General features: G+C 41.3%; 1 protein-coding gene and 1 long non-coding RNA gene across 2 annotated transcripts in view; one reads left to right on the forward strand and one right to left on the reverse strand.

Moving 5' to 3' along the window:
- The first annotated feature begins 910 nt into the window (after positions 1-910).
- Positions 911-13,359, forward strand: LOC126995701 (NAD-dependent protein deacylase sirtuin-5, mitochondrial-like). Its single transcript, XM_050855512.1, has 6 exons — positions 911-1,079; positions 3,825-4,000; positions 5,365-5,579; positions 7,105-7,241; positions 8,403-8,553; positions 12,181-13,359. Exons 1-6 carry the CDS (start codon positions 935-937, stop codon positions 12,233-12,235), a joined length of 879 nt encoding a protein of 292 aa, XP_050711469.1. The 5' UTR covers positions 911-934; the 3' UTR covers positions 12,236-13,359.
- Positions 12,181-15,897, reverse strand: part of LOC126995702 (uncharacterized) — a 45,212-nt gene continuing 41,495 nt past the window's right edge. The window contains exons 3-4 of the long non-coding RNA XR_007750652.1: positions 13,986-14,192; positions 12,181-12,695 (exon numbers count right to left, since the gene is read on the reverse strand). This is a non-coding gene — a long non-coding RNA (uncharacterized LOC126995702). The remainder of the gene's footprint in view (positions 12,696-13,985; positions 14,193-15,897) is intronic.

A 15,897-nucleotide genomic window follows, 5' to 3' on the forward strand; every position in this document is an offset into this window, starting at 1 on the left:
TAGCTACTTTATTTTTACTTAACTTGGCGCCCAAATGAATTTTTTTTTCCCATATAACGTGCCAATGCGACCAAATGAAATGCAGTCCTCGATGCCTGGCTGTCTCACTTGCTAACGAGAACTGGTGTAATAAGTTATTGGTGGCAAAAGTTTCATCCGTGAATGCCTTGAGTTGTGCTTCCTATCAACCGTAGTGCGCAAAACTGATTGACCTGTCACGGGAGGCGTTATGAGTGGTGCAGCGTGCATTCCTTTGCCATAGCGCCAACTGTAACACCCTCTCCTATATATATAAAAAAAGAAAAGCGTAGGTAGTTAATTGCATCTACGTGGGGAGGCCAGTGCTACCAGTATTGGGTATAACCATGCACCAGACGCTTGGTCCGGCATTTGGTGTTGGTTTGAGAGGTAGCCACAGAGGGCGTATGAAGCTGATGTAAGGTCTGGCTCAATAGGCCACCTGTAAAATCATAATCTAAATCAAAATCAAGACGCCGCTGGACATACCTACCTACCTACAGATAAGTGGGCTACCCGATAAACAAGTCGCACATCGAAATAACTGACAACTCTTCGTACACAAATGTAATGTATACTCAATGTTTTCCTTTCATTTACTGTACCTTCCCTAACATAGTCTACAACCCACTTCCTCTTTATGCTCCACCTTTGATCCGTTCTCGAGTGCGACGAGGACGACGACTCGACTATGGTGTCCCTACTGCCCCGTGCCCAGACTAGACTCAGACAAGGTCAGGATGATCAACAAGATGTAGGGAATAGTATTTTGTCCCATTTACGTAGGGTACTGTCTGTTCTGCATGTTTGTTTTCTTTTCACGGGAGCTGCCGTTATAAAGGCCTGACATAGAGAAATCTCAAGTCATCTGTGACATCAAGATCAGGACCTGTACAGCAAGAGCAAGAGCAAGAGTATGTTGTGGGTGTGCCGCCGCCTGCCCCGCGCCGTGCTGCACCGGGCGGCCCTCGACACCATGAATGGGACCAGCCGCCCCAGCTCGGACATGGCCAGGTTCAGGGAGGTGTTCAAGAAGTCCAGGCACGTGGTGGTGCTGACAGGTGGGTGGACGCGGCTCGTTGGGGCAGTGAAGGAGCTGGACAGTCGCAGGAGGCGGCGGGGAAGGCGTGTGCGGGCAGGGGTGTGAGGCGTGTATGTATGTATGTATGTCTGTCTGTTTTGGGCTGTGTCAAGTTCTTGAGGGATTAATTTTTGACTGATAAACACGATTCTGAAGATAAATATATATAACCTCTTGTCTCAATGGCATGTGAAACTTTATCTCTGGTAAGTTTTACTAATGTTTTCAAGAAATTGCTAACTGTTTCCCACGGAGATCATTATTATCATGACTTTGACTCCTACCCCTCAAAAAAAAAAATCCAAATCTACACTTATCTCTGCAGACACCTCTGTGCTATATGAAGTACTTTGTGGACGTGCAACATGGAGTACTTTGTGGACATGCAACACATGGGCGTATTGCTTTGCCATCGCAGATGACTTGTTCATGAGATTATTTTTTTTTAAATATGGCCTGGGTGAATATCTGAAGGGATTTATTTCCATTTATCATATTTTGGTGTAATGCTGACTTGCCTGATAGGCAAGCCTCCCTTAACCCACTTAGCCAGGGGGTACCTCTTTGGCCGACTGGTAAAGGAGTGGCTCTCCTGTTACACTGGTCGCAGGTTCGATCCCCGGCACTGGCAAACCTTTCCTTGTCTGGATTAATTTACCTAGGGGGGTACCTCTTTGGCCGACTGGTAAAGGAGTGGCTCTCCCGTTACGCTGGTCGCGGGTTCGATCCCCAGTGCCGGCAAACCTTTCCTTGTCTGGATTAATTTCTCAGGTGTTTCGTTACACGCAGTGGTCGTGTGGGAGTGGAGAAAAGAGAAAATTCTGGCATTTCATTGGCAGCACAGGTTAGGTTAGGTTAGATTTACAGGTTAGGTCACACTAGGTTAGGTCATATTAGATTTGGTTTGGTTAGATTTAGTTGTTCACTGTAAATATGTGGTACTCTGTGCACTACGACATTGGTTTTAGTTGCTGGTGGTCAGCAGGAGTACTTTTTGAATTTCACACACAAAAAAAGTGATTTTTATGAAAATATAATGCAAATTGATAGTTAGCACATCAAAACTCACCAGAAATAAAAGATTCATCCTCACAATATGCAAAAACAAGGAAAAACTAGCAACTAAACCAGTGGTTCCTAAAACTTTTTTCTGGTTGCAACCCTAAGTACAGGTAACTCTTGATTTACGCGAGTATTGTGTCCTTGAAAAGGTCGCATAAATCAAAAAGAATGTAAATCAAACAAGAGGTAGGTTTCTATCGAAAAATAAATATTCACTTCATTCAGTGGAGAGAGAGAGAGAGAGAATACCCATATCACTGAGATATTCACTCAGGCACTCAGTCTCGGCCTCACTCATGTGAGGAAGAAATGAGGGACACCATGAGCGACTGGCTAGTATTGGTACCAGTACCATACCGTATAGCTGGTACCGTTAGTAACGGTACTGGTACCGGTACCTGCCGACCCCTATTGTTGAGTAGCGTGGCAGCGTGGGTACTGTATTGTTGTTTAAGTGGCACGCGGGAAGAACTGAGCTCAGCTGTGTGGCAGCGGCGCTGTGTGAGACATCTGGTGGCCACTCCATAAAATATATGTTTAATTTACATGTTTTTTTCTCTTATACGCGATATTTGGATTTTGGACCCCGCGTTATTTAAAAAATGCGTAAACCAAACTCTCGTAAATCGAGAGTTACCCGTACAGTCTTGACTTGGCCTGACAACCCTAAGTGCATGAAGACGTACTATTTATTTCCAATTATTTTTGTTATACTTTAAGATATTTATCATTTTATCCTCTGTCTCCTCGCTGTCTGCTCAGTGGACAATCATTATATGTGAATCTATTCGTATGATGTGCCTTATTTTATGTGTATGGAGGCCTTATTATAATGTTACCTTTGCTATGTGTTTAGGAGAATCTTCGTGCTGTTCTACTGAAGTAATTCAACTACATTACTGAAAAATCAAAATTTGACCTAGCTGTGATTTTAAAAAATCAGCCTTTATAGTATGATATAAATATGGCTTTTTTTCCAAGACTCCAGTGACCCTCAGGAACACCAGCAACCCTCATTTGGGTTGCAACCATGGGTTTGGGAACCACTGACCTAAGCACTCACAAGACCATGAACTTGGCAGCTCCTTGAGTTGAGCCGCCACAACCACCATATTGAAAATGGCATGTTATGAAGAATATCAATTATTTATTGAAAATAGTTAAACTTAACATCTAACTAAACCTTACACCCCCTTTTAAGGGGTTTTAATCTAACCAGACCTAACATCAGCTCCTAACAGGGGGTCATCCCATTAAGCCAATTCTGCCGGAAATAGTTTTAGAGAAAAATAAAAATTTTGACATGTCAGAAAACTGTTTTGAGTTGGCTTCAGTTTTGCTGAAGAAAATTGAATTTCTGTTTAATTGAATGTCTTTTTGGGACATACCATTTTGTTGTTTTGGGGAAGGGGGGAAGGACATCCAAGAAACTAGTGCTTTATTAGGAATAGTTAGCAGACTGATTGAGAGCACTTCCAACCTTACCAGAAATAAAGACTTTTTGTTTGCCATTGTGAGTTTCATGAGGCTATAGATATTTACCCAATTTTTAACAGCTGAACATTTTGAGTTGGGTTTAGTTATGCTGAAGCAAATTATTGTCTAATTGAATGTCATATTGTAGTTTTCTGTATTAAGGCAACACTGTCCTGTCTGCTTGCAGGAGCTGGAGTATCAGCGGAATCTGGTGTTCCTACTTTTCGTGGGGCCGGTGGCTTGTGGCGGACCTGGAAAGCACAAGACTTGGCAAGCCCTTCTGCTTTTGCACGCAACCCTTCTCTGGTGTGGGAATTCTACCATTACCGCAGAGAGGTTATGTCCACCAAGTTCCCTAATCCTGTAAGTAAATTTCTTACCCAACCTAATCTGATGTCAGTGTAGTTAATTATTACCATCCTTGTAATAATGTATGGTAATTGGACAATAATTAGGGAAACTTATTGTCTAAGCTACAACATATTGAAATTCCAGGTCACTAGGTCTGTTTTTAAGGGTTTTGGAGCCAAAATACTGAACCGAAGTCAAATCTATATAAAAAAGTTAGCGGTTGGCGTTTAGCAGTTAGCGTTAGCTTCCACTAATTTCTTTATCAGTTTAACGGTTTAGCGTAAGCGAAGCTAACTTTTTATTTAGTGGATTACCAGTTAGCGAAGCTAACTTTTTATTTAGTGGATTACCAGTTAGCGAAGCTAACATTTCGGTTCGCGGTGCTCACCACTGACCAGAACATAGGTAAAACACGATGTAAGCAAAACGGAAAAATTTCTTTGGACTTGTCGAGTCTTCCTTCAGAGCAGTGTTGTGCACGCAGGAATGTTTGCTTGCCTGACCATTATAGTTTCAGCAGGTTATTGTTAAGTAAAAGAATGACTGGAAATTAAAAAAAAAAACGTGAGCAATGAAAAATTAGAGAACCAAGGTTAGCAAACAAGCTTTGGTTTGGTATGAGTCATTGAGTGTCATATAAAATATATATAGTATTTAGCTATTTGAAAGGCATACCTCACCCAGCACCAACACTGCCAGGGTGCACATCACTCTGAAGGAGGACACTATATGTCCAGAGAAATCTTTCCATGTTTCGCTTACATCGTGGTTTACCTATGTTCTGTACCACCACATCCATGACTTCTTTATAAAATGAAATAGTTTATATCAGCAGTGCCTTAATATTTGCTGCAAATATCAATTATATGTAAAAGTGGTATAAACATTTCAGACCCGTTCTTTCACTTATACACATCATTATTTTGTTGCATAATTAATGTCGACAATCACTTCTGTGGTGTCAAGTATAATTGTCTATCTTGTATAATGTGTGAGCTAGGGTAAATAGCATAAAAATATTCATCACCAAGAGCATGTGAGAGTGACTATCGCCTCCACGAGGGCTGGGAGAGGAAGCCAGCCAATCAGGTTGTGAGCCGAGAGAGGAGGCCACCCAATCAGGTGCAGTTACAAATGCTGCCTAGGCACCAGAGGAGCACTTGGTTTGAACAGACTATAGTTTAATGTTATTTACAACTTGCCTCTGACAAAGTAACAAAATATATATATTACTGTAAATGCTGACTTGCTGTAAACTTCACAGATTGTTTATAGGAAAGCTATTGTTATCCATTTATTAATATCTTGTTTTCTTTATGTATGATTTTTTACTTTCAATATTATTTTATATGATTCATATCTATATGTATTATTAGGCTCACCTGGTTATTGCTGAGGCAGAGGAGCGATTGACAGCAGAGGGACGGCGTCTTGTAGTGATCACACAGAACATTGATGAGTTACACAAGAAAGCAGGATCAAAAGCAGTCATTGAGCTGCATGGGTCTCTGTTTCGGACAGAGTGCACAAAGTGTGAAGAAATATTACAAAATACCGACAGTCCTATCTGCCCAGCACTTGCTGGAAAAGGGTATGGTCTCTGTCTTTTTGTTTCCATGTAGGAGTTATGCATATATTTAGAGTCTTATTAGAATTTAGTTTAATTTCAAATCTGAATTTTACCTGATTGATAAAAATATTTGCTGCCTTTTTTCTGCTGAGGTAACAGAACTACATTCATTAAGGTCCTGGTTAGATCCATATATTAGACAAAAAGTAAAATTAACCCTCTTGGTAAGTTTGAGATAGATTTTGAAAAGTACTAAATCATAAAGCTTCTTGGCCCATTTTGAGCTAAACCCATGTTGTTGTGTCCAATTTTGCTTTCATTTCATGAATGTTCCAAGCTCTGATTATTTCTGCATCCAAACTATTCCAAGAATTATCAATGAATCCATTTGGGAAGCCAAACTTCTATACATCCTTTCTGCATTTTGCTTTCCTCAATTTGTTCATGTTCCCTTGTCCTTCCAGTATCCCTTACCACCAATGCTTCCCTGTCTGCATGCTCCAGGCCCTTTGTCAATTTGCAATATAGGCAGCTTCAGTTGTTACAGTCTCGTATTGTGATTCCCTCAAGCTTGGTATAAGTTTTGTTGCTAGTCATTGTACTCTTTCCAACTTTTTTATTTTTTTTTTTTTTTTTTTTTTTTTTTTTTTTTTTAAGGTGACTACACCACAGCTGCATATTTTACTCTTTATCTTTTAAGTGTTACTCGGCTGCCAGTCTTGATATTATTTTGTGTACAGAATTAGTTTATCATGTTTTTGTCCATTCATAACATGGTATTATAATGATTGTGGAAAGAATGCATAAATTGAATTTTGTTCAAGATATGTTACCTCTTTCTTAAGAGTTTAAGTTTATCAAGTCCATAAGTGATACTGATAACTATTGCTGTAGGACCACACTGATTATTTTTGTATCTTGGAAGAAAATATAGCAACAATAACAGTAGAGAAACACTGTCCAGCCCCGTAAGGGAAGTAAGGATATTAAACAAAGAGGATAAGAAGAGAAACTACAAAACTGTGTTGAAAAATTTCAGTGTACACCACTGAGTGCCTGGGATTGAACCCAGGCCCTCTAGGTGGAAGTCAGGGCAGCAAACCAAATGAGCTATCAATGAGTGATAAGGTCACTGTGCCAGAGACCACTTCTGTGGCATTATTTCTGACACCTCAGCCCCCACTGTGGGCATGAAGAAGAGGTGACCCTGCTCATACACATGATAGTAGGAACTCTTTTAATCAACCCACAGTGGCACATGTTGCCTTCTACCCAGACAACCCGGGTTCAAACCCCAGCACTCGGTGGTGTACATCATTTTGAGATTGAGCAATAATTTTTTATAATTTGTTCTCTTAAGTATTCCCTTAATTCTTTTGGTTGTTTTAATTTATTTGCTGTGAACACTTGATGATTCAGTATGATTCCTTTTTTTTTATGCAAGTCAATCGTGCTATATTTTACATTGTTGTTCTCCTGTACTGGTTAAGAAAAGTAAAGTCAGAGTAGTACATTAGGGGCATTTACACCATTTTGTTTCTTGCAGTGCCCCAGACCCCAAGGCAGAAGATGCCAGGATTCCCGTGTCTGAGCTTCCTCGGTGCAAAAAGTGTTCAGGACTGCTGCGGCCCAACGTGGTGTGGTTTGGAGAAGGTCTTGATCCTGATGTGCTGGAGAGGGCTGGTAGGGAATATTTTCATCTTGTTGCTTACCTCTATGATGTGCTTCTGTGCCATCAAGTGAAATCACTATCTTTTCCTATAAGTTTACTTAATATATATTGCTATTTTCTTAATATTTCCGTGTGATCTATTTATTTATATTGGATGGAATTTCTCCCTAAGGGATTGCCTTGGTAAAATGTCTGCGATTTTCCCTGTTCTGGCACTCCCTTGCAGCATATTTAATCCCTTACCTGTTAACTTTCTAATAATCTTCCACTCAACTGATCCATTTCACTGGTGGTCTACCTCTGATCCATACTCCCTCAGTCCTCCCCTCATACACTCTTTGACAAATGTGGTTGATCTAGAACTTTCTGTTTTATAGGGGCAAAGAAAGAAAGTATTTTCCCACAAGTTTAAAGTGATGCCGATGTGCTGCTTGACGGTAGTTATTTGGCCTATTCGTTTTTCATGCTTTGCTGTCCTAATTGATGGAATGAACAAATTACGTGGCAAAGTTCACACACGCCACGGTGTGTATTCAAAGGTAGAGTCTGAGTGATGACAACAAAGGGAATCCATATTGACTTTTTTTTTGCATTTTAACCCTCTCACACACCATAAGTTTTCTTTTCTGTGCCTCTTTGTAGAATCCCTGCTCTGGTTGGCTCCAGGCAGTTTTTCCATGCTCAGTTTTCATCCCCAAAGACTGCACTCATCCAGTGGCTTCATTAGTAGTTGTAATTTTGCATAACATAATAAGAAATTACTTATGCTCAACCAGAAAATGATTTCATTGGCATGAATTTAAGTATTTAAAATTAACATTTTTGTTCCCGTTCACACCATTGGCGTGACTGCACTTGGGCCCTAAACATATATACACACCATTAGTGTAAAAAGTGCAAGAGGGTTAATGGAAATTAGTTTATTTTTATTTTTTATCTGGGAAGGTAAATGCTTGTATGACTGCCATTTACAAGTCTGGTAGCATCATTAATGATTCATTGCAGATTCCAGAGAATTTGAAAATAACCCATTAAATATAGACAATCTTTTAATTTTATCATTGGTTACTAAGTGTGAAGGAATCAATCTATTCTCTGTAACTGGAATTTTTACACCTTTATTTAGCTAGTTGGTGTGTACAATATTTGTACAATACAGTCTCCTTCAACAGGCAATGAACTTGACCAGTGTGACCTGTGTCTGGTGGTGGGCACCTCGTCCGTCGTGTATCCTGCTGCCATGTTTGCCCCACAGGTAGCTGCAAGAGGAGTGCCTGTTGCTGAATTCAATATAGAAGCAACACCTGCCACAGATGATTTTGGGTAAGATTGTTTCTTCTTTAAATTGTTAATCTTGCATTGTTTAACTGTACATGACAACTTCAACTTTAAAGGTTAAATTAAAAACATGTCATTGTCATCCAATGTAAATCCAAAAGTTCAAGACATATTTCACTTAATAAGGAGGATTTTAAATGCTGTTCATTAGTATTCAGGCTGCATAAAGATATTTGTACAGCTTATTCCCTTGCAGGCCCTTAGACAAAGCAAGCACAAGTTTTAAATGACCATATTAGTCCTGTTGGATTGAACTGATCTGTTTACAGTAGGGCATTTTGGTGCCTATTACCACCAGAATTTTAATTTTCCCTTTACTTCAAGGGGCAGAGGGGGGATAGCTATGTAAGAGATATTAAAGACATGTCCATCAACATGATTTGTACAGACTTGGGCATAATGAAGCTATTTATTATCATAATACAAAAACCCTCATTACATCAATGATCATTCTGCAAGTAAATTTGAGCAGTACCTACGGCAAAGGACCTACAGTGTTATTGTTTTTCCAGTCTGAGTTGACAATAACATCACTGGTTCTTTGCTATGCTGTTCATACTTGCAGAATAATCATTTACAGAATGAGGGTTTTTATGATAAAAATAGCTTCATTATGCCCAAGTATGTGCAGAGCATATGGACATGTCTTATATATTATCTTTCATTACTATGTCAAATTCATATTGCCAAATGGCATTGTAAGATAGCTAAGTCACCCCTGTGCCCCTTGAAGTTGGGAAATTTTAATTTCTGGTGATAACAGGCATTAAAATGCCCTAGTACATAAAGGCCAATTGCAACTTAACATAGGACTTTATCATGTGGAACTACAGCTATTGTGAAAATAGAAGGAAAAATGTGTTTTGCATCTCACTGAAGATGTTCAGGCCTTAATGCAAATGATCTCCAACCAGTTCACCAAGCCCTAAAGAAGCTCCAGTCTTAGCCTCCCTCTCAGGTGAGCACTGTCCATAAAACAGATGGCTGCCTCGTACCAGACATGAATGAGGCAGAGGATTCTTTGGGCTGCAGACCCTCTGAATGGGCAGCTTCTAACTACTGGGTTACAAATAGTGAATGCTGATCCACCCATTGCTGAAATCCTACCCACTCTTTACTAGGTTAGAAAGGCTGTGACAAGATTGAGGAGTGGACAGACAGCAGGTGTTTGTAGTAGCAGTGTGGAGCTACTTAAAGCTGGAGGTGAAGTCATAACTTGTGGGTTGAATGTGGCTTTGACTGTTGTGTGGCAATCTGTCAGCATTTCTCCTGAATGCAAGAGAGGTCTGGCTGTCCCTATCTGGAAAGGAAAAGGGGACAGTCAGGACTGCAACACCTAGCATTATATTGCACTACTCAAGTGTCCCAAGCAAAGTCCTTGCCTATCTATTCATGCAGATTAGCAGTCAACCAATGAAGCTTCTAAGATCCAAACAGTCATAATTTAAGCCACTTTTGTGTACTGGTGGAGTGCCAACTTATCAACATGAGTCTTGACAGGGAATGCTTGCAGCCCATGTCCTTCTCAATAAGGCGTTTGATTCAGTGCATTGCAACTCCAGCAACTCATGGGGATCCGTGCTAGAATTATTGGTCTACTGATTGACTGGCCTGTACTCTGGGACTGAGTGCTGAAGTGTTAGAGAGGGAAGAGAGGGATGTGTCCAGCTTCTTTCCTTTGGACATGGGAGTGCACACTCCCGTGTCCTTGCCCCATCATTTTCTTACACTTATATGTTAGGCAGAGTTGTGGACCAAAGTCTTTTGTTGGTAATAACAGGGCCACTGACCTTATTTTTGCCAATGATGCAGTAATCCTTGCAGAGTCACTGGAGGTTCTTTTCTGGTGATGGTTCTCAAGGCACTGCACGAGGAGGCTAAGCCCTTGGGACTCTATGCCTCCTAGGCCAAAACTAAGAAGGTACAGGTGTTTGGAGACTCAAATTCTGAATGAAATAGTAATGTGTTCTTGCATGTGGTGAGGGCATAAATATTTTAGAAAATTTAACATTCTTTTGTAACTTAGTGCAGAACAACACCAGGACACGTAAAAAAGTCTTAGGGTGAGTTGACTTGTCCCACAAAGTTATGGACTCACTCAGTAAGAATAATATAGTTGCTATATGTGCAGAAGGACAAAGATCTTCAAGGTGCTTGTGCTCCCTGTCTTACTCTTATGACTGTGAGACATGGAGACTAAATAGTGAATTGATGCCTTTGGTAGTAAGTGCCTACACAGAATCATAGGATATTGCTGGAATGAACACTAACGTAGGGCTTTACGGCATATTCCTGTGGAAATGAAAGAACAAAATGTGTTAGTTTTATATGAATCCCCCTGTTGTAGCCTCCAAACACCTGTACCTGGTCTTGGCTAAGGATACTCAAGGTCTTCCAATGGCTTTGCCTCATCATACAATGCCCTGAGACACATTACCAGAACCTCCAGTGACTCAGCAAGGTATACTACTGCATCATCATAAAAAACAGTCAGTGACCCAGTTATTGGCATAAGAGGCTCCACAATGACTTTGATCTCATCTTTGCCTAGTATCTAGTCTCTAAAAGTGTTAAAAAGTGATGGGGCAAGGATACAACACTGCCTCACTCCAATGTTCACTGCAAAGAAGCTGGACACACTTCACAGCACTGTCCCAGAATACAGGCCAGTCAATAGATAATTAATTGCAGGAGATCCCAGAGTGTTTCCTGATGCACTGAATCAAATGCCATTTTAAGATAAATGGAAGCTGCAAATTTTCCCTGTCAAAACTCATGATAGTGCTCCACCAGTACATACAGCACTCTGATTTGGCCAGTAACTTGTCAACTTACCAGGCATGAACTTGAACTGCTCCAGTCTCAGCAGCTGGCTGCAAACTTGCATAAATAATGGATGGGCAAGTATCTTGCCTAACCCACTCAGCCATGTAATACTGCAGCAGGTGTTACAGTTATGATGGTCCCCTTCTTTTCTAGATAGGGACAACAAACCCCTCTTCCAGTCAGGAGAAATAGTACCAGATTACCATAATGCAGTCAAGACTAGGATCATGTGGCTGCACCTCCACCTTTGAGGATCTCCACAATGATGTTATAAACAACAACTGTTTTCATAGAGCCTCTCAGACCTCAAGAGAGGGTGGGTTTGCATCTACTATTTGTAACCCAACAGTTGGGAGCGACTTCCTGAGTGCTGTGTACAGCTGCTCAAAGTAGCCCAACAAGCCCTCTGCCTATCTTTGTCAGACATGAGCAACCATCTGCAATTCAGATAATGCTCACCTGAGAAGAAGGCTCTGAGCAGATCTCCTTCAGGGCTCTGTAAGCAGGCTGTAGGTAATTTGCAGTAAGATGACCCTTCACTTCCTCAGCAAGACTGTTGACATCCCTCTCCTCGTCTTTCCTACTTCACATAGCCTTATGTTGGCCCCGATTTGCATCCAGCCTGCCAGAAATAAACGGAGATGGCAGTAGCTTGAGTAACCTCTAATCAAGATTGGAATCTTCAACTTGTCTTCTATGAAGGAAGTGTGGTTCATGATGTGGTTGTACTCTAGTCTTGTTTTAATAATCAGTAATGATATACTTAACTTAATCATTTGCTTCCAGGTTTCATTTTGAGGGTCCTTGTGGGTCTACTCTCCCTGAAGCACTTGCTCCGTAGCCATCTGGTACAGGTCTCCTGTTGTGGTGGCAGCAGTGCTCCTGTAAAATACTAGATAGCTGAATGGGACTTCTACTGCTGGCCTGAAGCCAAGAATAGTGACCTATAATTAATAAATTTGGAATTGAATGTGATATTAAATTTATGGCATTAAAACTAAGGAAAAATATATTGTCTTAATAAAACCTAAACATTAGTTCTATGGGTCGAATGTGTAGATACAATCCCTGAACTCATGGCCCAGACCAAGAAACTGCTATTGATGGAGGTTCCATCATTGTCTGTAACAATGAGGCTCTAAGGATCATCAAACATTCTGTTCAATAGGAGGAGGCGCTTGGCAGGGGTAAACAGCAATGGAAGTTATATCAACTGGGCACAGGCAGAGACAGCAACTGTATCTGTGGTGTGGTTGGTGCGGAGCTGTCCAAGACAACATTTGTGGACGTCACATCCCATCCTGCAATGCAAAGAGGGAATGTAATATCATTGGTGGGACTCATGCACCAAGAACAAAAATGTTGTTCAATAAGTCAAACAAGTTTACGAGTATCAAAAGATTCACAAATATATATGAAACTCAAGTAAATTTTGTTGCAGATATATTTTTTTGGTAAATAGTTATACAGTGCTGTACTCTTGATCTTGATAAGTAATATGCAGGGCACCTATACAGGTGCATAACACAGACATTTGGGTTAGCTGTTGGAGGAAGGAAGAGTTGAGTGTGCAGAGAAGTAAATCAAGTGTAATTGTTAATGTTGGTGTGTTGTGGTGACAAGTGAGTGTATTTGTTTTCTGAATGAGTATTGTACCACAGTCCAAAATCTGTTGAGGGAGGCTGTATCATTTACGTATGGTGCATGGAAAGTGCGAGTGCTTGTATGTGTATGTGTTGTGTGATATGCTTGATATTTTTGGTTGTGTGTGTTACGAGTACGTTGACTTTGCGTTGTGTAAGTATGTGGATCAATGTCAACATGAGTGTTTGTGACCTTGTACATTAGTGTAAGTCTGTGTGCTTGTCTGCATATGTGAAAAGGCTCCATGTTTATCTGTTGTTTGATCTGTGTTGAGATGTCAACTGTTCGAGTGTAATTGTTTGTAATGAACCTAGCTGCCTTGGTGTTTATTTGTTCTAACCTATCAATGTTTGTGTGTGTAAGGAGCCCACACTACTTGCTCTCAACAGAATTGGAGATTAATTTGCCTTATATGAAACACTTGATCCAAAGGAGACATGCAGCACGAAAACCCACAGACAAACTTCTGCTTTGGGTGGTTGTGTTGACTCTTCTTTGATATTATTAACCTTTTCTTCCCTCAGGTAAAGTCCTTGCCAAAGAATGTCTAAAAGCTGCATTAAGATGAGTTCGCTCATAACAAATGTAATATTAAAGTCCAAGGCATTGTATGTGCAGATGATGATTTATCAACAGAAGAAAAAGTTTATGATTTGACTGATTACTCATGACAAGTAACCAATGTGTCATAATGGCACCCCAGCCATTGTGGGTCAGGGCAGTAAGGTGACCACGTGGAGAGATACAATCAAAGCGTTTGCCGGAGCAGGATGGAGTGCACTAGCACTATAGAGAAAAGTAGATGACATTGGGAAAGGCCTTTATCCTGCAGATGACTAGCAACAATGGCTAAAGACGATGATTATTAAATGAAAAGTTCAGAATTAAGTCATGTACAGGTATATCACTACGCTTCCCTAGCAAGACACTTTCATTGGCGAACTTACCATTTCTAGTGTCCAAGGCCTCGTCAGCCCTCCGTCGGCGGCGTGCGTGGGCTCCATCTCGCCGGGCCAGTGGCGTGTGGCAGTGCTCTGCGTGTGTCGGGACTCACTCACGCGGGAGTCGAGGCCTCGAAACACTTACATAGGCACTTTCCAGTCGTCCATCCTTCCCAGGGAGTTTGGAGATACCAACACATCCCTCTGTTCGTCCTGAAAGTTGAACCAAGGAAAATGGCTGAGTTTTATTACTTCAAGGTGAGTGAAGGGAAGAATACAGAACTATTAGCTCAAATAAAATGGCGATAGACTTGATGATAATTGCGCTCTCTCTCTCTCTCTCTCTCTCTCTCTCTCTCTCTCTCTCTCTCTCTCTCTCTCTCTCTCTCTCTCTCTCTCTCTCTCTCTCTCTCTCTCTCTCATCCAGACATTCCTAATTAAAGAAAATATCATTTAATTCACTCCCAAACACGCCTCTTAATCTGCTTTGTTATTTATTTTCATCCCTCATCCTCTCCTCTTGGCCTGATGTTTACCCCGGGGCTCAGTATTTTAGGAACGGTGCTATGAAAGGAAATTTGAGTTCAGGATAATAATAGTCTTGTTCTGATTTAGTAGAATCTTATAATTACTTGTATGAAAGCACACACACACACACACCAAAACCAATTACAGTAAATAAAAAAAAGTCCTCGCCCTTGGCAGAAATTCTAGCAGGTTTCATGCCACTCAGTTTACAGAATAATCAGTCTCTGTATCCACTGCACATCAAGCTATATGATCGAATGAAAGATAAAACTAAAAATTCAAAAGACGGGACACGTTACGAGCTTGACTGAATCCTATAAAACTACAATTGGGATAGTGCATGAAATTAGGCAAGAACATGAAGGAGGGAGGAATGATAGCCGCCCCCCCCCCTCCCCCCATCGCTCACCCACGCACACATGACAGGAGGAAAGTATATGATCGTCACACACACACACACACACACACACACACAGTAGCGTACCCAGGTGGCGGCTCGGCGCTTCTCGCACAGCTGGCACCGGCGGGCACAGGTTTCACTATCATCGGAGAAAGGTTTAGCAAGGCCCGCTTTCACTCTTATCTGGCATCCCTGTGTGTGTGTGTGTGTGTGTGTTTGATCGTCTCGTTATGAATGTTTAAATACCTTGTAAGCTTGGGTGTGGTTTGTGACTGACGTTGTTTCTTGAGGGCCCCGTCACACCAGCGCCTCCTAAAGGGGCTATTACACTGGGCAAATTTTCCGTGGATCTTCAGTCAAACCACGATTTCCGCTGGCGTGGTTCTCATATTTCCGTGGTTTTCTGGCGTGTCCACGATCTTCCAAAGCTACAGTAGATTTCACCGAAGGACAACGGTATTACTCACCATCATCAGCAGCAGCAATAACAAGAAACAAAGGAGAACCACGCTAGCGGAAATCGTGGTTTGACTGAGGATCCATGGAAAATTTGCACAATGTAATAGCCCCTTAATTCTGCCTATTTAACCTGCAGTCTTGAGGGCACGATCGGGTCTACTTTTAAAGGTTCGGCGCTTCATATCGCCTCTCATGTGGGTCGCAGACGGTAGACAGAGATGCAGCGATTTATTTATTAGGGTCTGTAGTCATGGCGCCGTGAAATGTAGCGAAGAAAAGGTGATAACTGCTCATAAAATCAATGATAGTTACCTACGCAAACTATTGAAGTCCCGCTCCTCAAAAAAAATATCCTTCATCATCCTCTTCTTTTGACTTGTAACGCTTTGTATCGCTTCTTAGGTCTCGCAAAGTCTCCCAACCTCTTGAGGGAAAAAAAAGTGCTTCCCGACAGAGGCCGCGGCGATGCGTGGCCAAGGATGTGTAGAGGCCGTCAAGTAACCCAAGAAATTATCTAGTAACAGTTCAGAA

Source organism: Eriocheir sinensis, chromosome 8 (genome assembly GCF_024679095.1).
Source record: "Eriocheir sinensis breed Jianghai 21 chromosome 8, ASM2467909v1, whole genome shotgun sequence".
Taxonomy (NCBI): Eukaryota; Metazoa; Arthropoda; class Malacostraca; order Decapoda; family Varunidae; genus Eriocheir; species Eriocheir sinensis.